General features: G+C 43.0%; 2 protein-coding genes across 19 annotated transcripts in view; one reads left to right on the top strand and one right to left on the bottom strand.

Annotated features, from left to right (window-relative positions):
* The window catches only part of scrib (scribble planar cell polarity protein), a 62847-nt gene extending 44853 nt beyond the window's left edge, over window positions 1–17994 (top strand). For 3 of the 18 annotated variants that reach the window (XM_065948570.1, XM_065948569.1, XM_065948567.1), the window contains 19 exons: window positions 7–87; window positions 3848–4264; window positions 5203–5274; window positions 5430–5483; window positions 6617–6670; window positions 7111–7233; window positions 7909–8019; window positions 8402–8446; window positions 9080–9217; window positions 9574–9733; window positions 9830–10049; window positions 10123–10212; window positions 10302–10484; window positions 10907–11056; window positions 11612–11751; window positions 12043–12080; window positions 12593–12667; window positions 14315–14369; window positions 16022–17994. In XM_065948570.1, coding sequence (XP_065804642.1) covers window positions 7–87; window positions 3848–4264; window positions 5203–5274; window positions 5430–5483; window positions 6617–6670; window positions 7111–7233; window positions 7909–8019; window positions 8402–8446; window positions 9080–9217; window positions 9574–9733; window positions 9830–10049; window positions 10123–10212; window positions 10302–10484; window positions 10907–11056; window positions 11612–11751; window positions 12043–12080; window positions 12593–12667; window positions 14315–14369; window positions 16022–16158 — 2343 coding nt within the window. In that variant the 3' untranslated portion in view covers window positions 16159–17994. Of the gene's footprint in view, window positions 1–6; window positions 88–3847; window positions 4265–5202; window positions 5275–5429; window positions 5484–6616; window positions 6671–7110; window positions 7234–7908; window positions 8020–8401; window positions 8447–9079; window positions 9218–9573; window positions 9734–9829; window positions 10050–10122; window positions 10213–10301; window positions 10485–10906; window positions 11057–11611; window positions 11752–12042; window positions 12081–12592; window positions 12668–14314; window positions 14370–14488; window positions 14519–16021 lie in introns of all 18 variants that reach the window. The other 15 variants (XM_065948585.1, XM_065948582.1, XM_065948576.1 and 12 more) reach the window with 14 other exon arrangements.
* On the bottom strand, window positions 17706–24448 carry kif9 (kinesin family member 9). Its single transcript, XM_065948587.1, has 20 exons — window positions 24200–24448; window positions 23106–23277; window positions 22796–22902; window positions 22480–22710; window positions 22112–22195; window positions 21940–22032; window positions 21651–21798; window positions 21505–21569; window positions 21323–21400; window positions 21098–21166; window positions 20896–21000; window positions 20739–20794; window positions 20545–20638; window positions 20299–20429; window positions 19798–19971; window positions 19497–19699; window positions 19178–19357; window positions 18980–19059; window positions 18643–18735; window positions 17706–18251 (listed from the first exon to the last, which is right to left on the bottom strand). Exons 1-20 carry the CDS (start codon window positions 24299–24301, stop codon window positions 18162–18164), a joined length of 2355 nt encoding a protein of 784 aa, XP_065804659.1. The 5' UTR covers window positions 24302–24448; the 3' UTR covers window positions 17706–18161.
* Window positions 24449–24950: the final 502 nt, after the last annotated feature.

Genomic DNA, 24950 nt, shown 5'->3' with positions numbered 1-24950 from the left:
CTTCAGAACATCGGCACTGGACCTCTAAAACTTGACTACAAAACCCTGGCTGCACTGCCCACCACCAGTCTGCAGAAGGTTAACAGGGTAAGACTCTCATGTTTGCCACATTGTGAATCCTGTTTTCTTTGCAACATGATTTCAAAAGAGCGCAGTCCTCTCAGGGTTTGTAAGTTACTTGTATTTCCGTGCGGACTATGTAAGAAGTGGCCTTCACGGCTCAGAATAGACCTCTTCATGGAATCCTTTGTGTTTATGTGAAAATGAGTGACCCAGAGCCCACCAGTTGCCCCTTCCAGGAGCAGGAATGTTAACCTCTCTCCATGTGCATAACCCCCAAGTCAACATTACAGAAGGCCAAAGTCACACAACATGTCCCATCAGTTGTCATGTTGTCCTACATTAGAAGGACCTGGATTAAAGAAGTGATATGGACACCGACTGCTGATGAAGAACTCTGGAAAAGGATCAAACTCGTCCAGATAGAAGCACAAGATCAAGAAAATGAAGAGAAATGAAAGAGGCTGTATGAGAAGGATGGCTGGAAGTTTCTACAAACTACAGAAGACGGTGGAAACTCAAAGGAAGCATGGCCAGAGGGCAGGCACTGTCTGGGGGAAAGAAAAAAAAAAGAGTGTGTGTGTGTGTGAAAGAGGTGGCGAGAGGGGGGAAGGGGACAGCTGCCCACTATCAAACGGCCTATCCTCGGCGATATTTTAAACCTACATCTGGCTCTGAATTGGATGGAGGCTCTCTGGTGGGTGGGGTGTTGGACGGGGAATGAGGGTATCGGCTAGGAGCAGACAAGTGCTTTAGTTTGTGTTCCCAAAGTTCTCGGAGGAGTAAGCTTGAGTGGACGCACAGCTCTGTCCTCTTGTCACCTACAGGTAGACACTCTATCCTTTTTCTTCTCTTTCTTTGTATTTGTCTTTCTTCTGTTTTTAGTCTTTCCTTCTCCACTTGATTTGATCCATATTTAACTGTTACAGAAAGATATTATGAAACTAACTAGTTTGGATCCTATACTTTTTTAAATCCATTGCAGTGCTTCTTATTGAGATCTGGGTCACACTGAATAATGCACTCCTTTTGCAAGTTGTGTAAGCCTCACATTGAAGGCTATAATAACTTTATTTTTGTGCCCTACTTGTAGCTCTGTGGCCTGTGAGATTGTCCAGGAGAACTTAAACCACTTTTCAATTGCAGCTGTTAATGCTCGCTGCATTAGAGCTAGGTTTGCGGCTCCAGCTCACGTGTTCCTGCTCTAACTGTGGTGACCCTTTGTCACGTCCCAATAGGTGTTTGCAAGCAGATGCAGCTAAAAGACAAAAAGTGCATTAAGACTCAAATTAAGAATATTTTTAGAAACGTTAAATAGTATGCAGTAGAAATGGCATAGTGAGATGTAAGGCACAAGATGTCACTGAGCAGGAAAGAGACAAGTTTAAGATTTGTGATTAAGAGTTTTAACTTTTAGTGTCCTTCATTGAGAACTTTTTCATATATTTAAACGCCAGATGCCTGACAAAAAGGATAAAGGACCTGGTCACACTCAAACGGTGGTCATAACTTAACCGTTTAGGAAAGTAGAAGGAAGCTCAACAACAAATGGAAGTCGGTGCTCTCAGAGAAGGATTATAGACGAATAATAAAATAAGTCAGAGGGACACCTTCAATACAGGAACCAAAGAAAATGCTTGAGCACACAAATCAGTTGAGGCAAATTTATTAAGGTGCAAAGGACTATCGATTCGAGATGCAGTTCCTTGAAACATATCCACTGAACGATTATTTTTAATCATTTTTTTTTTTTTTACTGAGGAAGCTTTAGTCATGCGACTTGCTCTGGAGGTTTTTCCTCCTTTTCTGAAACGCTTTATGGCCTCCAATATTTCTCTTTAGGTCCACTGCTTGTTCTGATTCTTATTTACATTGGACTACTTTGAAGTTAGCTGAACACCTCTTTTAGTTCATCTCAGCCTGTCTTTGTTTCCTAAATACATCGCTGCAAGTTAGAAATGAGTGTCTATAAATTAGCAAGACAGCAGAAGCGATAGTTACGTACAGCTTTGCTAGGAATGTATATGGATGTGTATTGTAAAAATCAAGTTGTTGTGAAGTCGAGGCGAAACATTTGTTGGTGCAACCGTCATCAAGTCCACGATAAGACTGAATAATGACTCAGCAGTTAGGGTCGCGCTTAGTCAAGAGCAATAAGAGCAACCCAGTGCAGGGCTTACTTCAGTTTACTAACCAAGATGGAGACGAGTGTTCAATAATGTGAAATAAGAAAAATTATAAAATGGGAACTCAGAAGTGAAATTACTAAAACATCATAACTTTGGGTTTCAAATATGAGATGAAAAAGAGAGTGGAGGTTGTTTTTTTTTTTTTTTTTCCAATCTGTGAAAAAAGTTCTGCCAAATAAATCTCTTTCTGAGAAACAAATATAATTCTGTTGTAAAGCGAGGGGAATCCGAGATATTTAGTAACTCGTGGCCGCTCTTTCCCAGCATGGCCGGCTCAGCGTGTTGGCATGTCAGTGGACCAACAGCAGTCTCTCTCACACACCCCAGCTGTCCCTCACAGTCTCTGTGTCAGAGCCAAAAGGGCACTCGTTCACATTCCATCCCACTGACCCTCATCCCACCACAGACTCTTATAGTCAGCATGTAGAGAGCCACATTACTGCCTCACAATGCTTGTTGTATTCTTAGTGCCTCTATTTTAACAGTCAGGGTCACTTCTGATAACATCCAGAGCTGGTTGGTTATCTGGGCTGACTTAAGTCTTTTAGGTGGTACTTCTCAGTGTCACATCTATAGAAACATGACACTTCGGCAGCGTCAGGTTTCTTTGCATGTCTCTGGATGAAACACTGCATATTTTTCTCCCCTCCCTCAGTGACATCACCCTCCACCCTCCTCTGGGTTTCAGTACAGTCAGCTCCGAAAGTTAACTGGAGCCAGAATGTCTCGCTAAACTGATAATGTGTTTATTTAAAGCAGAGGCCAAGAGCCTGGATTGCGGTAACGTGTCTGTTAGCATACAGCAGCAGCTAACGAGTCATGAATGATGAGCGCAGAGACTCTTATCTTTAAGCTTCGAGAAAGATTTAGTGATGTGAGAAACCCTTTTGGGCAGATGTAGACTCGTGTGTCAAGTGTCTATTTAAAGAAGCACACAAGTCAGAGGGGAATTCCTTTACTGTTTTTTAAAGTAGCTTTGAGTTTCTTGGCGAAAAGTTTTCTTGTTTTTGCATCATTTCTTTCAAGTCGACAGGCATTGGCTTACGTCACAAAACACATCTTCATCATTAACCTGATAAAATTGTGTCAAATTAAAAGTGATTCTATACTCAGATTATTATTCAAAGGCCAAAACTACAGATTTGCCTGGAGTCACAAAGGGCAGTAGCCCCTCCCCCAGGTGGGTGACATTCCCACAGTTAGGTGTTTGTTCTGACTTCTCATCGTGAAGAATAGAACATGGAGCGAGAAAGCCAGAGCCACCCAAGACCTTCCAGAGAGGGGGCGTGGTCAGACACAGCTCATTTACATTTAAAGCTACAGACACAGAAACAGCCTGTTCTGATCAGGGCTGAAATAGAGGTGTTTATAGACATGCTCAAATACAGGATCAGAGTGGATTTAGAAGAAACTTCACAGACATGTTTCGGGGAGCTCTGAGACTTATTTAAACTTGAAATGGAGGACCTTTTAAAGCTCCCAGTTTCACCCTTTTAAATTCTACATCCTATAATTTCCTTTGTGTGTTTCAGTTTGTGTGACTCTGGCTTTTCCTGCCAGTGTGTTTACTCCATCTGTCCTCCCTCTTTCCTGTCCAGTTTTCTACCTCTATAAATCTGACCGCTCCCATGGAGGCCCCCCTTCAGGCTCAGTACGGAGCCCCTTTAGAGCCCTTGGGCTTTGGTTTAGTCCACCCATCAAAACCTCTCAGCCACATGGACCCCGAGTCCTCCCTCGGTCTGAACTCACATCACGATCTTCATCATCAGTTCTCCCCCAATGGGACCGCTGCGTCTGACAGTGCTGGCTCATCAACAACCATCGATTCATCAACATTTGCAGCAGAAGAAGAGGAGGAATGTCTGGTGGACTCTCAGCCGATCTGCTTCAAAGAGAACCCCTTCTTAGTGGCCAATCGCAGAGGAAAAGGCCGTCCACCTGCAGAGCAGATCCTGTCAGGGCCTCCTGTGGGTTACGGGAAGCAGGGCCAACTGCAGCCCTGGTTGTTCAGCAAGGCAAGCCGCCTGCCTGAGTGTGGTTTGGAGGAAGCATGGTGTGTTACTGTGCACTGTTTGTCGTTTTGCTCACTTCTACTGAAATGGATCTGACATTTGCATCAAGATCTGCAGAATGTATTGTCCAAAATGATCAGAAGAAGTGTCTTCTACCAGACACATCATGTGTTTGTATATCCAACTGTGCTCTACCATAATGTTAAATAATGTGCATACATCTTTGAAATGGATGAAGACCTGAAACAAATGTGCATAAACCTCACTAAACATAAATGTCTGATTCTTGCCATTAGATTTGCTTGTGCTTTCTCTGCTTTAAAGACAGAAATCTTTGGATTTTTCAACTGCTTATTGGACATTTAAAGTGGTTGTGATCATTTAGTTTAATCAACTAAGAAATGCCACAACCGTTTTTAATATGAGAGATGTTCCTGGAAGTGTCGACTCTACAGAGAAGCACTGCTGAAACCTACAGCTTCCCTTGTTTTCAGAACTTTACACCAAATTTCAGCTCATGTGTTGGCCTGGACCGCAATCTTAATTTGGCCCCAATGAAAATCAAATCCTAACACATGGTTTTATGAGTCTTAGCTCTACTGTTGTCAGGGGTTACCAGGACTCTTGTTTACTCTCAGGAACTGTGTGTCCAATCTGTGTATCTTCCTCTGTTTCACAACAAGCTGAACTGGTGCATGTTTTTTGTTGTTGCTGTGAGCACAGAGCCAGTAGCACCTCATGAGGTATTCAGGCACATAGTCAGAACATCGTCAGGAGCGACGGGAATTTCTGTCCTAACAGCTGCGAGGGAGGTCATAAGTCATGAAGGACCACGACCTGCAGGGAGCACAGAAAAGTGCATGCCTATAAGCAAGAGCTTGTTTGTTACATTTACTGGATTTTCTGTACTGTTAACTGTTTTCTGCTGTTTGTTTTTCCAGGGTTCCTCCTCCGACTTCACTCGGACGGACAGCCCAATCAGGGAAGCGCCATACTCGCCCACAATTCAACCGGTGAGCAGCCTAAACACCTTGCACTCTTTTCAGGACTCATCATCTTGTCTCCTGTCATCTTTTTACTTTGTTTTCTCATTTTTCCATGAGTCATTTCTGCCGTTAGAGAAGATATATTTCACTGTGACTCTTGTGACCTGTCCTCCTGCCTGTAGCCCGGCCTCCACTCTTCAAACAGCTCCGTCTGTGCAGGCAGGGAGACCCGCTTCGTAAGTGGGTCTTGTGGCCCTTTCTGCTCTGGCCTGGACTATGAATACAAAATATAGCACATGAGTCTGCTGCTCTGCGACCTCTTTCTGTCAGTACGTTTACATGATGTTTCAAAAAGTTGATTTATTGTGTAAGTCCGACCAACACTTTATGAAAACTGGACTTTTAAAATACATGTAATCATGTTAGTCCCACTGAAATCGTTGAATTTCTCAAAGTCGGACTTACATACCGAGCTAATGTGGTTGGGAATGCAATTACTCGTGCATGTATTACACCTCAACCAGCCCAAAACCGGCACTGGCTTCCTATGCATGCTCCACAGTTTGTGCACTGGGCTTTGACCCTGAGGCCAAAAGCAAAAATACTTAGAAGAAAGATAGGAAAAAAAGACCAAAGGTATCAACATGGGGAGTGCTAAAGCGAGAATGTACAGAGCAGTATAAATGTCCATGTTTGACCATTACACATTCAACCAGTCTGCAGCTTGCTAACTTGTTGGCAGATTGTTTGGCATGTGTCGCATTAGGTAACCCAGAAGAAGGTCTAATACTAAGAGAGGACGTATCACCACTTACTGTAGCAGAGTCAGACACACGTCCACCTGGTGCTTGGACAGTAGTCTGATAAAATAACCTAATGGAGCCATAACCAAAGCTCAGCTTACCTGTGCATGTAATCATACTGTGTTAATAAAACACATCAGCTCATGTCTGCTACAGTCTGAAAAGCATGTGACTGCTTCTCCACGGCCAAATGATGACTGGAGCTTTTTGCCTCGTGCCGACGGATGTGCATCTATCAGAGAGAAAGCATTTTGACTGATCTTTCTACTGACAAGCTTTATCTTCTATCACACGATGTTTCCTGGAGCACTGTCCCCACTGTAGACCAAAGACTATGCATTTATCTAATGAGGGAAATTATGCCATCAGCTTTGCAAAATGGGACTTAAAACCCGCAATCAAATTATCGAAGTGAACGTCAGTGGTGTTCGTCCCATCGTAGAAATGTGATCGTGTGTTTGCATTGTTGGTTGAAGCTCATGCTGATGCTGCCAGCTCATGCTTTTTTTTTTACTTCACTGCTTTATTTTTTATTTATTTTGTTACATTTTATTTTGTGTTTTCAGGCAAGCATTCATTTCACCTCCACTCCTAATGCCAGGGATGAAACTTCATCATCAGTGAGTGTGGAAAAGAACTTTTAAGTAGAACAGAAATGGATTAAAAAAGTCAATGAAATAGATATCAGACAGACATATGTGAATGGGATTGACTTAAAGGTTGTTAAGAATTGAAAACTTAAAGAGTCACCAAACCTGAAAGAACAACTGAAACATTTCTGACTTTCAGAAGATATTTTTAAATGATATGTTAAAATTTAAGAAGTCACTGTCTGGTTTGGTGAAAATTTGTTTTGAGCTTTTAAACACCAAAGAGAAATGAGTGACGGGTTACTGATGCTCTGATTATGACTCAGCGTTAGCTCCCATTCATTTTCAGTTTTCATGTTGTGTCTGTCATCTTTTTCTTTGTGGTCGATACAATAGTCTGTTTACATTTTTAAAAATGATACAAAAACTGATGTAACTGATCTCGAGTGTGAAATGTTTGTCCCCTCCAGACGCGGCCGGGTGCCATCCAACCTGTCGGGCGTGTTCGTCAAAGTACCTCCCCCGCCACTCCGGAAGGCCACAGTCCAAACCCCTTCCAGCATGGCCCCTCCCCCTTCAACTCCCAGACCTCTGTAAGACCCCTCACCACCACATAGTGCTGTTTTCTCTCCACTCTCAGCTCTGTGCCGCCCCGCTCTGACCGCACAGCTCCAAAAACACTCACTCAGTCTTACAGCAGAGATGCAGAACGGTGTGCCAAAAGAAGGATTTTTGTTTCTGAAGAGACTAGAACTAAAGAAATGAAGGCTTTTATTTGAACACACAGGGGAGTTGAGTCTGTGCAGGTGCTGCTGTCTGAGATCCACAGGCACACCTGGAGCTTCGGTGATTGAAGTACACCAGCAAAGGAAGCATCCTCCTGAAATAGATAAATATATATTCTTATAATTGCAGCTTTCTGAAAATTTCCACTTATTTCTTCCTTAAGAAGCTCTGATTTCATCTCACACCTTCTCATGAACTCATCCAGAAAAAAAAATTGTAATGGGCTTCGAGCTCTCCAGGCCCTACTGTGTGTTTTTCTCTGGCATACTCCCCTCGTCTGTCACATGAAACCAGCCGCCATGCTCTTCACCTGTTCTCCTCCAAAGTCTTCTTCAACTCTGCTGGTTTTTTTTTTTCATAGTTTACCCTCTCCTCCATGTCTCTGTCTGTCCGTCCTCTTCCTCCCCTTGGCTCCTCTTCCTCATGATCCTACCACATCTCCTCCATAACCCCTTCCCTACCCTCCAACCTCCCCCCTGCAGCCTCGCGCCCCCTCCCCCACCTCGCCCGACGAGTTCCCCATGAATGTCAAGCAGGCATACAAGGCATTTGCCGCCGTGCCTCGCTCACTCGCAGTGCTGGAGCCGCCGCAGGTAGGCCGTGCCGCCCGGGCTCCTCCGGGTCACAACAACAAACAAGCATGCTGTGCTGATGGTTGATCTACCCCCCCGCCCCCTCCTGACTGGAGCAGGTTGTCCTTTAAGGATCCTGCGCCGTGTCAGGGGGCCTGTGACGTGCTGTGACGTGTGGAATGCGTTCATCGTTGGTTTTTTTCGTACTTCAGAGACATCATCTTTCATTCTGCTGTTGAGTCTTGATCCATTCGTCGATCCATGTGTGGCTCGTGTACTAATATTGAATCACTTTCCCCTTTTTTGTACGTTTTATATCTGCCTGCTCTGTTCCTCTGTGTTCGTCCTCAGTCTCCGTTCACTTCATTTATTGATTGTCCGCTCATTCTGCTGCTCCCAACAGGAACTGTACGGTGTGAGGAACAATTTCCAGCAGCCTTCTCCAGAGGTGAGTCCAACATGAACCATAAAATGTACTGAAGAGCTGCCTGATGTGTCCACTGAGAAGAATATACGATACTTTTGTTCCATTTGGTGTTAAATTATGTTCAACCACTAAAATGTACATGTTCAAAACATCAGATATTTTTTCAGCTTGATGAAAGGACCAGTGTTGCATTATGGGATGTGTTGCCTTCCTTGTCCAGCAGTTGTAGGGATGTTTTTGAAAGTCCAGTTCAGCCTGCAGGCACGACATTTAAATAATTTTGTTGAAATGGAGGAAACAATTCTTGACAAGAGACGATGAGTGAAAAACAAATTATTTTCTATGACAAAAAAAAAAAAAGAACCGGGACCAAATTGTCTGCTTAGGTGGTCAAAACTAATAATGCAACTAAATTTGATGAAGAAGAAATGTAAATTTGTGTTCATGGATGAGTTCTCTCTTATCATTGAAGTTACAGCAGTTAGTTCTTTATTATTTTTTAACAGGATCATTTTTAATCGTCAGCTACAAGAACATAATGTAGAAGCATGTCTAGGTTACTGTAGTTACATACTGAAGAAATAAACTCCCCCCCCCCCGGCTCTAAGTCGTCTTAGTGTGACAGTTTGATGACAACCTCTGTGGCCTTTTCAGCCTGAGTTGATCAACGAGGTGTTTGATGACATAGATGGTCAGGATGGTAAAAGTCCGTCCGACAGGCCCTCCCCCCGCAGGGAGTATATGAGCCTGGCAGCAGTGCCTCGCTTCTCCAGGCCGAGCATGGAACTGCAGGTACCCACCGACTCCGCCACATGGACAGCGGCGCTGTTCGTCATCCAGGCTGTGGTGTGCTTGGCTTTGAGCGTTGGTGCTGGTGGCGTCTCTGCTCCTGGACTCTGGGAGACAGCCGTGTTACTTCTGTCGATAGTGACACTTTGCAGTTAATTGATCTAAAGTCAGCTTCATGGTGCTGGGTTCTCTTAAGAGTTCTGATTTTTCTTTCTTCTTGTTCCTCTGGCATCTGCTGCTCTTTTGCAAATAGCTGTGCAACAATGGAATAAGCAATTAAAAAACTGTAAAATATTAGTCTTTCTTTTGCAAAGGTTTTTCACAGGTCATAATTTAGTATTGTGTGTCTTGTTTCTCAGAGTCCTTCTCCTGGCGGTAAGAGCAGCCCGGAGCAGCGTTCTTTCAGGGACAGACAGAAGTATTTTGAGATTGACGTGAAACAGCAGACACCAGAAAAACCTAAACCTCGAGTGTCTCTTGTTGGAGAAGATGACCTCAAGAAAATGAGGGAGGAAGAAGGTTTGTTTCTCCTGTGTGTCCCTGAGCATCCTTTAGCCAGTAGCGAATTAAGTATCTGACTGAAGTGAACATACCTGTGTGTTTCTCTCACCCAAGAGAGGAAGTTTGAGCAGCGGGCGAGGGAGTACCTGATGGATGAAGATGAGGAGGACGAGGAGGAGGACCTGGCTAAGCAGATGGCGCAGATGAAGGCCTCTGGCAAAGTGCTGCTGGATGGAGTGGAGTACAAGGTGGAGCCAGCTTCTACCCCATCGCAGCACTGCTCCACACCACCCATCTACAACGTCACACCGCCCAGCTACTGCGGCAGCTCAGGGTAAGAAGTTACTACTTATCAAAGCTTTGATGTCTTTGTTCTGTTTCTTGAGCTAATTGTTTGTTGTGGTCAGGCCTTCATCTGTGGATGGAAAGGGAGACTCTCAGAGGAATTCATTGGAGGACAGCTTCAGGCTGGAGCAGAGGCCCAACTCCATGGCAGGGTAATTACACTGAACACAGCACCATTGAATCTTGTGTTGTTGTTTGTTTTTTCACTGTACTTATCACTGCTCCTTGTGCGTCTTGTCAGTCTGATCCCGGTGTACCCTGGGGAGTCAGCTGCTCCCATCCGCACAGCCAAAGCCGAGCGCAGACATCAAGAGAGGCTCCGGATGCAGAGCCCAGAGCTGGCCGTGGCCCTGGACAAGGATCTGTCCCCTGCTGAGAAACGAGCTCTGGAGGCTGAGAAGAGAGCCATGTGGAGGGCCGCGCGGTAAATATCAAGGGCCTTTTTGTGTCTTTCATTAAGCCTTTATGTCTTTCTGTGCCAGGTGTAGTGGATGTCCAGATTTCCTAACAGTTTGTCATATGAGAGGTTCAGGGTTTTTTCCCTGGTATATTTTAGTTGCAGCCAACCCAAGAGTTAGTTCACAGATGTTTCAGTTATGACAGCAGCCTGCTATGTGTGTATGGGTTACTTTATCTCCTATCCTCTCTCTATATTTGTGTCTCTAAAAACTGTCTTGATTTTTATTCCTGACGCTCTAAACGTGTCTTTTACCTTCCATTCCTTGGTTTTCTCCTCTTTTCTGTCTCTATGCCTTTCTCTCCTTCTTCTCCCCCTCATGCTGGTGTTCTTCCCATCCTGTCCCATCCTCCTCTCGTTCACCCACTCCCCGGCCTCTCTGTGCCCAGGCCTTACGGCCTAGAGGAGGATGTTAGGCAGTATGAGCAGGACCTGGCTAAGAGACTCTACCAGGCCAGAGTGAGGGCGTCTCAGGGCACGGCCGAGCCCCCCCAGCCCCCCACCTCCTCTACTTCGTCCTCTGCTGCCTCCCAGCTCAGGTCTGCTCCTCGGCCCTCAGCCACCAGGGCCAGACGCACGGCATCGTGGGGTGTGCTGGGGTGCTTTGGGGTATTTTGCTAGAGGCCGAGTTGGGAAAGGTCCAAGCAAGCACTTGCAGCGACACTGTGACAGTGCTTCACTGCCTTTCCAGTGCTGTCTTGCTTCTGCACGTCTTTGCTGTTTCTAGCTTCCTCTGGTCCCCCCTCTATTATCTGTCTTGTCCCCCCTCCCTCTCTGCAGCACTCTTTTCATTTGCGTCTTGCTGTTCTGTTGATTTTCATATTATTTGAACTAACACATAGTAAGTTTGCAAGCTATTTGTGAGTTGAGGGTAAGCCTACTAGCAGTAGGTCGTCCTTTTCCTGGAATGACTTGTGAGAAACAGAAGTGAAACTGGCCGTCACAGCAAACCAGGACAAGGAGCACCCGACAAATTGTAGTGACGGGCACTTCATCCACATTAAGGGCTGTGTGCCTCCTTTAGGTTTTTGTATCGCCGTTTCTCGACATCTTTTCGCTCATTATTTATTCGATGGTGGTTCTTTCTCTTGTAGAATGAAGTCCCTGGAGCAGGACGCACTAAAAGCCCAGATGGTCATCGCCAAGTCTCGGGACGGGAAGAAACGCGGCACACTAGACCAGCTGACGGAGTCGCCCTCGCCCGCCCCCACGCCCTCACCCACACCTATGGATGGTAAGAAGCTTCTGTTCACTTAGAAGTGTTTACACGGTTAACTCATCATAGACACCATAACTGCTGAATAAACTACGACCACTACCACCTTCTGAACTGTGTATGAGTAACGGAACTTAAAACATCTCTGGTTGGCTAACAAATGTCGGATCTCTGTTAGATCATAACAAGTATGTCATTTTTTAAAGAAACTTTTCACCTTAATTTCCTCACTTTGTTTCATAATTTAGTACCATCTTCATGACGCAAGCTTTTGTTTTAACTTTACACTTCCTGTGTTTCCCCTCACAGAGCTCAGTCCTCGGGGACTTACCTCTCCAGGCAGACTGGTAAGCACTAAACCTCTAATATGTCTTTTGATGATCTGATGTTTCCCCTGGCCTTTGTGAAAATGTGAACTGTTTACAACATATTTTAGGCACACTTCATAATGATGAGTCAACAAATATTTGAACAATGCTCTAACACTGACTGCAGTTGAATTTAAGGAGCTTCGCTTGATAACAGCAACACAAAAAGCTGGCTCACACGCTGAAAAGGGAAAAAGTCTAGGATTGCATCAAACACATTGACATTAATCCATCATTTTGCTCATTGTCACTTTAGCTGATCAGCCACAACTGGCTGTTTGAATCATCCATTAGCCTCTCTGCCTCTCATCTCCCCTTATTCTATCCCCTCATCCTTTTCTCCTATTCCTTTGTCCTTCTCTCCTTTGACATTTGCCTTCCTCAATCTTCTCTTTTTTACTTTGTCCTACACTCTTCTTTCTCCTCTCTCCTTTGTTTCCTCTTCTCCCCCTTCCTTGACCTCTGCTCATCCCTGTTTGCTATCCTTCTAGTCCCTGTCGTCAAAGAAGTTTGACTACCGACAGTTTGCCGCCATTCCTTCTTCCAAACCCGTATACGACATCCAGGTATTGGCTGCATGCTGAGCTCCCAGAGCTCTGGCCTCCTCCCTCCTCCCCCTGGCTTCTCCTGCTGCCTCCCCCCTTTAGTTTTTCCTGTTAATCAAGAGGCATCAGTGCAATCTAAGTTTAGGTTTGGTCTCAGTGATTGATCAGAACTGTCTGCTCTGCACTCTAGTGGTTTGTCTCACTAACCCACAATGAAAAAAACTCTACATGAATGACAGCCCAACTCAGCCCTGGGTTTTCTCTCCCCCCCCCCCTTCTCCCTCCTTGGTCCTGGTTCCTCCTTACATCTCACGACTAAACAAATATCTCTTGCAGTAACCATTCACCTCATCAATCTCTCAGCTCACTAATCAATCACAGACTGTAGCACTAATGCAAACAGATTTTTGATCCCACTAACCAGGATTGGTTCCGGGGGGGAAAAGCCGCAAACTCTGCATCTCATCCACTCCCACGTCCACTTCCATCAGCTGTCTTGCTGCACGCATGGGTTTCATATCATGCAGAGGATAAACGTCCTCCATTAGACTTCTTCTCGTGCTTTGACTCTTCTGAAGAGTGTGTTCCTGTGCTGTCATAAGGGTAGACGTTTTGTTCCGTTTTTGGGAGGGGAAGCAGGAGAATCCTGGAGGAGCCTGAGAGACCAGTGCTTGTCTGGAAGTGGTCTTAAATTTTTGGGGATCCATGGTTGTGTGTGTCTGAGACCCTGTGATGTTTAGTTGTTGCACCATGACCTCAGTTTGGTCCCCATTTGGTGGACGTAGTAGACTTGACATCACTGTATTTAAGTGTTCACATAACACCTCAGACTTCTGCATATGAGCGTACAGAAACAGTGTTTAGAATTTATGTGTTAACCAGCATGTTGACTATAAAGAAAGTACTAGAATGAGACATGGACCACTACCATCTGCAGGCTGAGGGTCACATGACAGCAGAATCCATGTAACCAATTGGCAATAATGCAGTTTTTACAAAAATATAAATATAAGAGGGTAGTAAAAAGCTAGCCATCCACATGACGTAAATTTAAATTTATTAAGAATATTTATGAAACAGAGTATCTGTAAGAGAGGACAATACCAAAGTAGTAAACAGATAACAAGTGATCTAAATGAACATCCTCAAACAACCAGTGTCCTCCAATTGAACTCCACAGCTAAGATTGTCAAACTAATTAATGCTAAGTTAAGTTTTAGACCCTAAACATGCAGTTCATAGTGCTCCTGGAGTTAAATATATATAACAAGAAGGGACCGTATTGATTAACAGCATTAGCACAAGCACAAAGACGTTTACATTCTGCTTGGTTTTCTGTTGTGCCTTGGTGACTCGTATTGGTGCTACGCTGTTGCTCTGTTTGCTGTCTCTTTTGTGGATTTGGCTGCACCACACACAATAAACCCGGAACTGATGACCTAACATAACCTCCCTTTTCTTTTAACACGGGGTTAGTCCAGTAGGGGTACTGTGGCTGTAGGCTGACAGATCGGGAGCCTCAGTGCTCTCTGCTAAGCGTCAGTGAGCGGCTGGCACATCTTCTCGCTGCAAGCTCCCCTGCTCATGGTGGAGGCCTCCCCTGGGATACAGTTCACTGAAACACCCGCTCGCACGCTCAGAAACTTACTGCCTCTTCTTGTCTTCCAGTCCCCTGACACAGTCGATGACATGCAGTTCATTGATGATGGATCCAGCAACCCAGGTGAGAACTAGAAGCATCCATTTTTTTATTAAACAGGCTTTGTGAACGAGCGAGAAAATGTGAGCAGACATCAAGTAAAATGTTCAATTCCTAAATGTCTTCTATCCCCTTTGATTCAGGTGAATACCTGGATTAAGCAGCTCCTATTGGTACGATCCTGTGTGCATTTGTTTGAGTCTGCGTGTGATTGTTTATTGTTTAGGTTTATTGGTAAGGGGTGTGTGTAAGTTTGTGCATTTCTAGTCTAACCTGCCAGTTGTGTGGTGAACTGGGTTTAGGTATTTGGTGTGCTTTGCCTGCCGCCACCAGTGAAATTATAAAGGAAGTAGCAGCTGATTTTATAACCAAAGACGTGTTGTGTATGAACTAATCATCCCACACTAACCATGAGCCAGTGAGTGCGTGAATTAATTTAAAGCTCTGAATGAAACTCATGTTTACAGGTGATTCTATTACCGGGGGGGGGGGGGGGGGGGGGGGGGGGGGGATGTCCGTCAGTGTGAATAACCAAACATACACGCAGTGGGTCAGCTGTCATACGTCTGATTTACCTCAGACTTTATTTGGAAAGTATGACTCACTGGTTAATGAAAAATCAAAAAAGACACGCACATCCCTCAGTGGGTGCTGGACCAAAAAACACAAAAAGCAAACAAGATCAGCACACCATGAAGCTGAAGGATTTATTTATGAGTGAGGTTTTGAGGCAGACTGTCAGTCTGAGGAAGAACACGTCGGCTCCAAACGTCACTTGTCCATAAATCCTTCAAATGGGAGCTTCTTGGTGTGTGGATCCTGTTTGCTTTTCTTCACTGGTTATTGAAAACATATGGAGTGGGGGGAAATAATGATGAGGCATCACAAATTAGGATATTATAGTAACTTTGATCAACAGAGAGGTGCTGTGTCAGAAATCACCCACTCCTCACTTTATATTTTGTAGTGCTGTCCAAATTATGAGTGAGAATTATAATTCCCTACACTGTGGACTCATTCATCCAACAATACAATGCATTTTGAAAAGTAATCTACAACTGATTGTCACTAACCAAGCATTACATACCAGCATGCTCTGCGCTGCAAGCAGACGAATGGAGTGACAATATGATTTGATTATTTTATGAAAATACTGCTTTTTAAACCGTCAAATGCACAGTATGTAAAATCCGCCGCCATGGGGATCTCAATCAAAACAATAACAAAAGATGATGTCGAGGCTGGTGGAGAATATTTGGAGTGATTCTTTCTGCTACTATGCAGAAAATATAATCTCTAATATTATCTATCACTGAAATCCATGCTGTTATTTGTTATCCCTCTCTGGCCGGCGTTGAGCTACATGTTTTTATTATGTCAGTAATGACGTCATTGTCCCAGCCAGCGATACAGGGAGTTGTGTCCGACAGTGTTTCTTCTAATTGTACCAATGAGCTTGTGAGTTTGTGATTTCAGACACAGTCACAGGGTGCTTCAGGTTTTTTGCTTAAAACGTTTGTTTCCAGCTGCTAAGCTGAATGTTGGGCTTCTCGGGCAGCTTTAAGGGACTCGTCTGCTTTCTCTTCAGTGCCACAGCCGGCCTTGCAGAGCGATGATGTGGAAAGATGCTGCACTGTGACTAAGGTTGTTTTGTTTTGTGTTTTTTTGGTGTCTAGGGCCAGCTGCCAGCCCTGAGTCCGAGGTTCCCGCCCCGCTGCCTGCCACCTCAGCCCTGGAGGAGATGGCTCTGTACAGCAACAAGCGCAAACTGAGGCAGGGTCGCCGCAGCCTGGAAACCGCCGTGCCCACGTAACACCTCACACTGAGAGAAAACTCTGGAGACATGATCCAAACACACACACTTGTACACACACTGTGGACACTAGTAAAGCATTGGAGCATCCCCAGGAGGTGCAGAGTCACAAAACACTACACAGTGTCAGTAGAAGAGATGTACTCTCCTATATAACCACTGCAGAGACAACGAAGATCATAGTCACATACACACTCACTTATATCCTGCGTGCCAGTCTTGCCTATACAGTCTGTGGATGAGCTGGCAATTTGCTCAACAGTCCGTCAAAGGGCAAAAAAAAAAAAAAAAAAAAAAAAAGCTAGTGTGGTTAGCTAGGATTGCTACTTACAGACCATTCTTCTTTTTGTTCTGCACTCAAACGTTTTCCATGTAGACGCTGATGTATTTTTAAAAAAAAAAAGGAGGTGACAGAAGAGTTTAGTTTTTAGTTTTCACACCTCGAATGATTTTACTGTTTTTAAAAAAAGAAAAAAAAAGACAAAGAAATACTGGAAGAGAAAAGAAATGGGTCATAGCTATATTAACCCCTTGAATGATATTTTTAGAATTTCCGTGAATAGATTGTAAAGTGTCAGGGCTCTCTTTAGGACTTGGGCAGACGTGAGTGTAAATATTAATTTAGGAGGGAACATCCTGCTACCTTCATGGTCACACAAAACATATCTTTTATTTTGCACTGCCACTTGTCAGCTTTTTAAACAATGTGTATCTTAAGTAATTTATTGTTTTGATCATTTCACTCCAATTGAAGGCCTTCTATTTGACACTATTTTAGCCCCCCAGAGGCGTGTTGTATGTTATCGTTTTAACCTTCTCAATTGAAGTTATGAACCAGTAAGTTAAACCTTACAAGTCATGAATTGCATATCAATTGACATATATATTTCTTCAATCAGTATACATTCATTTTGATACGTTTATCTACTCATTAGATTGCTTGGGGCAAAGTTTCCCCTTTGTAGAGAGACTACATATCACATCAAATATTCAAGCATCATTTTAGAACCAAATGGTACTACCGTGTCCTTTTTTTCACCTCATCAATGTCAAAAGTTTTTATTTCTATCCTGAAATATTCGGAGGTTTTTCCGGAGTGACGTGAAGGTAGCAGGTGTTTGATTTTCTGTCTGGTTAATTTAAATCTGATGCCACTGAAAAATCATTTATTATTGTGTGAATAATGTACAAATGCTGAAAGGAAAACTAACTTTGGGTTTGAAATCTGAGCCAGTCTTGACCTAAACCAAGCACGTGTCCGAGCTGCTGACGCATCTGGGTTTGGACGGGCTTGGTATCCGACGCTCTCTGCGTGTATATTGGTTTGTTAATGGGAGAGCGGAGAGAGGCGGAGCTGATCATGAATCTCTCACATTGATCTCGTTCATACATTCAGCTCACTGCTTTACAGACCGTCAGTTTATGTATGTGATGGGTATTTTTGCAGAATCACGGCTTAGAAGCGTTTCTTTTAATTTAATGTAGGGTCTTCTAATTATAGCTTTCTATGTTGCTCTCACTGACTGAAATTCAGTTTGTTTGATAACCTTTGCAATGGCTGATATCTTCTTTTTTTTTTAACTTACTGTAGGTAATCTTTTTTCAGATGGGTTTCACTACATTATTAATGAAGTGTTTCAAGTTTTTGTGTTTATTCTTTTGTCTTGAGTTCTCTTCGGGGGCTTTTCTTGCAAACAGGTCGGAGGGAAAGGGTCAGAGGTCCCGGGGTCAAGGGTTAGAGCTCACACAAGACTGTAACTAGTGAATTTGTACAACCAAAGAAGTATATTTTGTGGTTCAGGAATAATAAATTTTACTTTTCATTTAAGAAGCTGATTCATTGTGCCGTGTCTTTTGTGCTTGATTATTCTACAAACTGAAATGCACTGATTCATTTCAAATAGTGAAAAAGAGACTAAAGTTTGTGCACTGAACAAGAACACCGGTTCCCACTTTGCACATGTAGAGGCTGTGCTTCAGTTTATATATTTAAAAAAACTGACTTAGGTAAGCGGTTGAATTGAAGGAAGTCTTCTCTGTCCTGCAGATGAGTTCCTCAGCACTGGAGTGGAGGGCACCGCTCTGCTGTTTCTCTGTAGAGATAGAGAGAAAAGGTTATTGTTTACAGATTATTTATGACTATTACTAAAGTATGAGATGATGTGGTAAATGGACTTGAGCTTGTATAGCTCTTTTCTTTACTCAAAGCACTTTTACACTGTAGGTCAAACCTACACACACTGATGGTAGAGGCTGCTGTGTAAAGTGACCATCAGAAGTAGCTCATCTCATTAATTTGCATTCCTACACCACCGACAAAGAGGCGGGAGCATATTGGGGTTAAGTGTGTTGCCCAAGGACACATCGTACATGTCGCTGCAGGAGCTGGGAATCAAACTCCGACCTTCCAATTGAGAGAAGACCGACTCTACCAGCTGAGCCACAGCAACAACAAAAAAGTGCAAACATTTGAATGACACTCACTCTCTTCAGTGTTCTGTAGCGGGCGTTGTAGAAAGAGTCAGAGCTGCTGCTATCAGGAAGAAGCTCGTGTGGCAGACAGTGAATATCCTCTTCCTAAAAGTAGAAAAGAAAATAACTCCTTACAATTTAAACATGTCAACACATTAATGATTTCCTGTACAATGCCTGCACTTAGAGTATATATATAATATGAAGAGAGGCATGTTAGAAAATATATAAATCCAAAAATAAATGGGTCTTGCACCTTTTCACATACATCCAGGTTTGTATAGAAAAACACTGAGTTATTCAGCTCCCACATGAAAGATCCACTGCTGTAAATAAAAGGCAGACTCACATGTTTCTGAGTCTTCTCCAAAAGTACGTCCAGCTCTTTGTCAGGTAACAGGTAAGACTTCTCATACCAGTTCTCAAATTCTAGGACACAAACCAAAGCTGTTGATCATCTCTGCGAATTCTGAGGCGCTAGTTGTTAATACTTCAGTAATGAGGATAAGAGATTATTGTCAGGGAAGAATTAGGATCAAGAACTGACCGGAGAGCAGGCGCACCCTGCACTGATCCACAAGATGCTGACAGTAGTTAACCTCTGCTTTGATGTCACGCAGCACTTCATATCTCTGTCGGAACAGTGCTTTCAACTCTCTGAGCTGCATCAATGAAGTGGCATCTGGCTCCTGCTGCAGTGGTTGTTCCCCCGTAACCATGTATTGACCTTCATAAATAAACACATGAAGGTTATGATGCTTTTACAGGTTGTGACAGAAAGCACTGTAAAGAAACAGAAACGTATTCTCTCTGATCATCTTCAATAGTTCTTACTCATTTTCTTTTGATAATACAAACAGAAGAACCTTTTCTCAACTCGTTGTTCTGCTGCATGGTGGCTGTGATGCAGTCTATCTCACTCTTGACAGCATTGACCTCCTCGGTGAGTTGTCGGAGAAGACTGCGCCGTTCCAGCAGCACGGCCTTGTTCTCCTTCAGGATGCTGTTGATCATGCTGCCTTGTCTCAACTTAAAATCCTCAAAGGCATCGGCTTTTGAAGGAGGAGAGCTAAGCAGAAATAGCAAAAATTACGTTGGCAAAAGCCAGGCTGCACATTCCATTTATATGATGACTAAAGATATCTTTTTAATAGACCGTTCACTTACTTTGGGTGGAAGGGTTCGCTGCCAGGAGCTTGTGATTCCTGTGTGTCCTGGCTCTCTGTGTCTGGTTCTTGTGCTGCCTGTTCCCTCTCAAACATCTGGACAGAATTCAGTGTTGATTTGGAGGCACTCTCCAAATGCTTCTTCATAACTGGACTTCCCGCTCCCTGTCTTTTGCTGTGGACAATCACGTTTTAGTCATTAGAAAAAAAAACAGAACTAGACTTCATCCAGAAGACCTTGGCCTGATCAGAGTATCGTGTATTTTGGCCCATGACTTATCTTATCTTTCTTAGTTGAACTGTTCAATTTAGTCTGATGAGGTTTACTCATCTATTTAATGATTGATTGTACATGAGACTGTAGTCTTAATCATTTATGTCCACTGTAACCGTTTCTTACAAAAGTAGACCTGTGGGAAACTGAAAATGTTGTATCTTTAGAAAACTTACCACTGAATACGTTACTAAAATCTACTAAATTCAGTGTGAAGTTTTGACTCACCCCTGTTTGTCCTTGGTCTTCTTTGTTTGGACTCTGGTGGAACTCAGGTGATGGACATTTTTGGATGACTGAGCAGACACCCCAAAGCTTCCAGCCTCTGCATCCTCGCTGCTTCCTCTGATAACCCACTCCTAAAGAGTAAACAGAGCAACATCCTGTTAAAGCTTACACACAAAGAGCTGTTCACTTGAATAACTGCTCATTTCCATTCAGGTGTCCTAAACTGTGCACCAGATGCTGACTGACCTTGTCAGCAGCAGCGTAACCATAGTGTTCCTTTGAGCTCTCCGTCAAGTCGTAGGCCTGGCACAGCTCGGCCTTCACCTTCTGCTCCTGTTCCCTGCTCACACAATTATGCTGAATCACTTACAATCAACGGATGAAGACTCAATCCAAAAATTGTTCAAGTTGCATCATTACAAAAGGCAAAAGATACTCACCACACAGCGAGTTTGAATTGGGAAAACACAGCTTGGACCTGCCTGACACTTAGGATCTGTAATGAGATGTCAGTCAAAGATACATTTAAAACCATCAAACCAGAATGTGATTTGGTAGAAGAAGTATGAATAGCAGTGTTGTGTGTAATGTTCTCACACTGATTTCCTTGAGGCTTCCCTCTAGGTACCTCTGAACCTGACTTTTGATCTCGGCCAGCTGGGCCTCAGACAACGGCTCATATGTGATTCCCTGCCTGTTCACCTGGTGAGGGATGAATGATAGGCAATGAAGTGTTAAGAAGAACCACCTGAAATCTTTTGATAATCATCCCATTCACTTTCCTTTTAGCTCTACTCACTAGTGTGTTGTGCATGGATAGTTCCTCCTTCAGCATGTCCACATCCTTTTGTAGTTTCTTGATCTGAATCTAATCAAAACAGACCATTTTGTGAGATCCTTCTGCATTGTGCTGCACTCTTACTTTAGTAATCCGACTGTGAACAATAATATTACTTATAGTTCCACATGTATGACTTACAGAAGTACTTTTTGTGACATGTGTAATAATAGTGTGTGAACTCACTGCTGGATCCATGTGTTCATTAACAATGGGCTCAGTCCGGACACACTTCATCCTGCTGGCAAACCGCAGAGTAGAAAGCTACAAAGTACAAACATCATCATCCAATGCTAAAATGGCACCATGTAGGTTAAGAATTGGACTGTTTTCATCATGTGTTTGACATCACAAATCACACTTCTTACTGTTTCTTCTATCTGTGCAGCCTCACCGTAGATGTTGGCCACAAGCACAGTGTTGCAGTTCCCTCCTGCAGAAACAAAAACATGGTATCACTTATCTTACCACCAATTATCAACAATCAGCATTGTTAAAAACCTGCCAGTCTAACCTAGTGAGTCTTTGAGGGCATGTGTGAGTTTAGACTGCCTGAAGGGAACGTGGTCTCTGCGACGGTCTGCCAGGGCAAGGATGGCCTGCTCCAGGAACGACAAGGACTTGTTGATATACACGGCTTCCTTTAACATCTGAGCCTCTGACTGGAAGAAGAGATAAAGTAATATGAAGTGTGGAAAAGATCAATTGACTTGCTATATGTCCAGCCACAGTTGTAAGACAGGTCATGATGCCAACATCCTAGATAGACATTACTATCATTTTTACAATCTAAAATATCTCACCCAAGTCTTTCCCAGCCTCTCTGACCCGGCCAGATCCACCAGATTCAGCTTGGAGCTGACATACTTGGCATCAGACAGAGTGCGCGAGTGAGACTGTGAATGAAAAATACTGCTTTCAAAGTCATGTTTGACATCAGGACCACAACAACCTCAAAGTTAATTTTGCCCGTACCTCTAAATGCACAGTGAAGATACAGTGGGACCTGGAGGAGTTCCTGTTCAAGGCATGAGAACCAATAATGCGATTCATCTCACCCTGAGTATAGAAAGAAAACTTTATCAGGGTTCACAATTAAATTTTCTCAGTATGAAATGACTGTGCTCCATCGTGTCAAAAAAACACTGATAAAAGAAATGACAATTAATTTAGCATGAAATGAATTTGCGCTTTCAGAATGAAAAATGCTAAAACCTGTCAAAACTAAAAACATGTTTCATCAATAAAACAGAAAATGAATTGTATTTCAGTTGAAGTTCTGGGCAAACTGTTGTTTTTCACTTTGGAGGGCTTTTATCAGCTGTGAGCCGCAGACCACCCACCTCAAACATTAGGTTCAGAGCCTCCTCCTCCCTGTGAACAGGATGAAGCGACAGGCCTCGGATGAACACACCCCTGCCTGGCTCCTCCATCACCACCATACCTCGTTGAGACGGGCATATGGACCCCCGCAGCGATGATAGCAAGTCTACCAGGGTCTCATTGTAGATCTCCAGGTAGGACAGGTGCACAGTGAAGGCATACTCAGTCCTTTTCTCGACTTCCAGAAACACCTGAATTTCATATGGGAGATTGAAAACAACGTGTTTAACTCAACTGAAGCGGTCAGGGTCAAAAAGGTAATTCTTCAAACTATACCTCCTGAAGGGCCCGAGGGATGAGTCCTCTCTCCTTGTATGATTCCTTGGATCCTGTCATGGTGTAAGTCTTTCCTGAACCTGTCTGCCCAAAACACATCACAGAACCTAAAAAGCACAAAACATAAGAAACTTTAAGGGTACACAAGAGGACTTTACACTCAATTTTTGTAAGATATATATTGAAAAAATCCCCCATACTAGACACTTGCATCAATATAATCAAAGGAGGAGGGACCATAATCTTACTGTAATGGTGTCCCAAAAGAATATTTAAAAAACCCAATGTCTGTTTTTAAAGGACAAACTACCATTATAGCCATCCAGTGCTCTCAGTACCACCTGTCGGCACACCTGGGTGTACACTTCTTCTTGGGATACATCCTGCAGGACGCCTTCCAGCCTGAACGACTGGGAGCTCAGCTGACTCTTCTTTCTTTCATGGAGCAGCTTGGACGCTTTCCAGTGATGGATGTTCACCGTCTGAAGGAGGAGAAGGGACAAGTTTTTACTTGTACAAAAGCAAATGTAGGAAACAAAATAGAGATAATATTTACAATTAGGAATCTGCTGGGCTACTTTAGGTTCTAACTTAATATAAGAGGAATGTATGAATGTGAGTGATCAACTTATTTTTCTTCTATTCTATATGCTTAATGATATAAAGAGATAACTTTATATTAACAGGTAAATAACTCTGGCTAAAATGTCAGTATCTGATGTAAGCTAAATCATTATGGTTGATGTTTTGCAGTTATTGGCCAATAAACAGAGACTACTAATGTGACTATTTTTTCTACTTTGTACTACTTGGATATTAAATTTGGAAGTGACATACTAAAGGGAAACCAGCACGAAGTGACAGGTATGTATGACAGGTGACAAAGATCTTTCAGTGGATTCTTGTTCCTCATGTCCCTGACTGTTATCCTGAGAATTTTCAGAAGATTTTACTGTATTGTTTTTGAGATAATTAAAGGTAAAGTCTGCTCAAATTGCATAGAGACGCTTTGATATTTTAGTCATTTAATATTTTATTTTGAAAAATCTATGACAGGAGACGAATACATTTCAGTGGATTCTTGTTCCTCGTGTCCCTGACTGTTATCCTGAGAATTTTCAGAAGATTTTACTGTATAGTTTTTGAGATAATTAAAGGTAAAGTCTGCTCAAATTGCATAGAGACGCTTTGATATTTTAGTCATTTAATATTTTATTTTGAAAAATCTATGACAGGAGACGAATACATTTCAGTGGATTCTTGTTCCTCATGTCCCTGACTGTTAACCTGAGAATTTTCAGAAAATGTTACTGTATTGTTTTTGAGATAATTAAAGTTAATTTACGTCGAGTAGGATAAAGCCTAACTGGCTCTTAATAAGACTTTAGTAAGAAAAAGACTTACCTGTCCGTCAGGAAGACATTCAATGAGGTCTTTAGAGAAGTTCGCCGTTGGTCTGATTCGGACAAACACTCCGACCTCCCTGCTGTGAGCCTTCATTACCATATACTCTTCTACAGACCACACAAAACTAACTCACCCTGAGTTATACAAATATATACTATACAAACTACTTTCTGAAAAACTCAAACATTGTTTGTTTTTATTTAACGAGAGCGACTCACTTCATCAGCTTCGGTCTATTATTCTGTGTTCAACTTGTGTGGTTTTCTTGCGGCGTCATGGCAACGCCCACGCGCACGCGCTCTCCTGACCTGACGGACAGATGCAGCGCGCAGAGCTTTCAATCAAATCTGCCACAACCCTTATATGGGCATAACCGTTTTACTTACTGAAATAAAATCAGATGAGTTATTTAAAAAAAAAAAAAAAAGCACCCCCCATACAGTGTGTGCCCATGAGGCCATTAACTAATCAGATCTATTTCGTTGTTTTAACCAGGTTGTAAACATGTTCATTTCTATTGTAAAAACAGGTTTTTTTTGGGGCTGTGGGCTTATGGCACTTCCGGTTTTCCTGCAGCCAGCCTCAAGCATTGCCCTGTTTTTAACAGATGCCTTATATCTTTTATTTGTGTTAAAACAGTATGATTTATAAAGGAAAACCTGAAAATAAATCAAAATCGAAGAAAAAGCAGGCTACAATTAAAATGTTCTTAAAATATACAGACTTTGTAATTAATATAACTTCCATG

This window comes from Labrus bergylta, chromosome 20, assembly GCF_963930695.1.
Source record: "Labrus bergylta chromosome 20, fLabBer1.1, whole genome shotgun sequence".
NCBI classification, from domain to species: domain Eukaryota; kingdom Metazoa; phylum Chordata; class Actinopteri; order Labriformes; family Labridae; genus Labrus; species Labrus bergylta.
The sequence above is the reverse complement of the archived record's forward strand: the minus strand, read 5'-3'. Positions and strand labels throughout refer to the sequence as shown.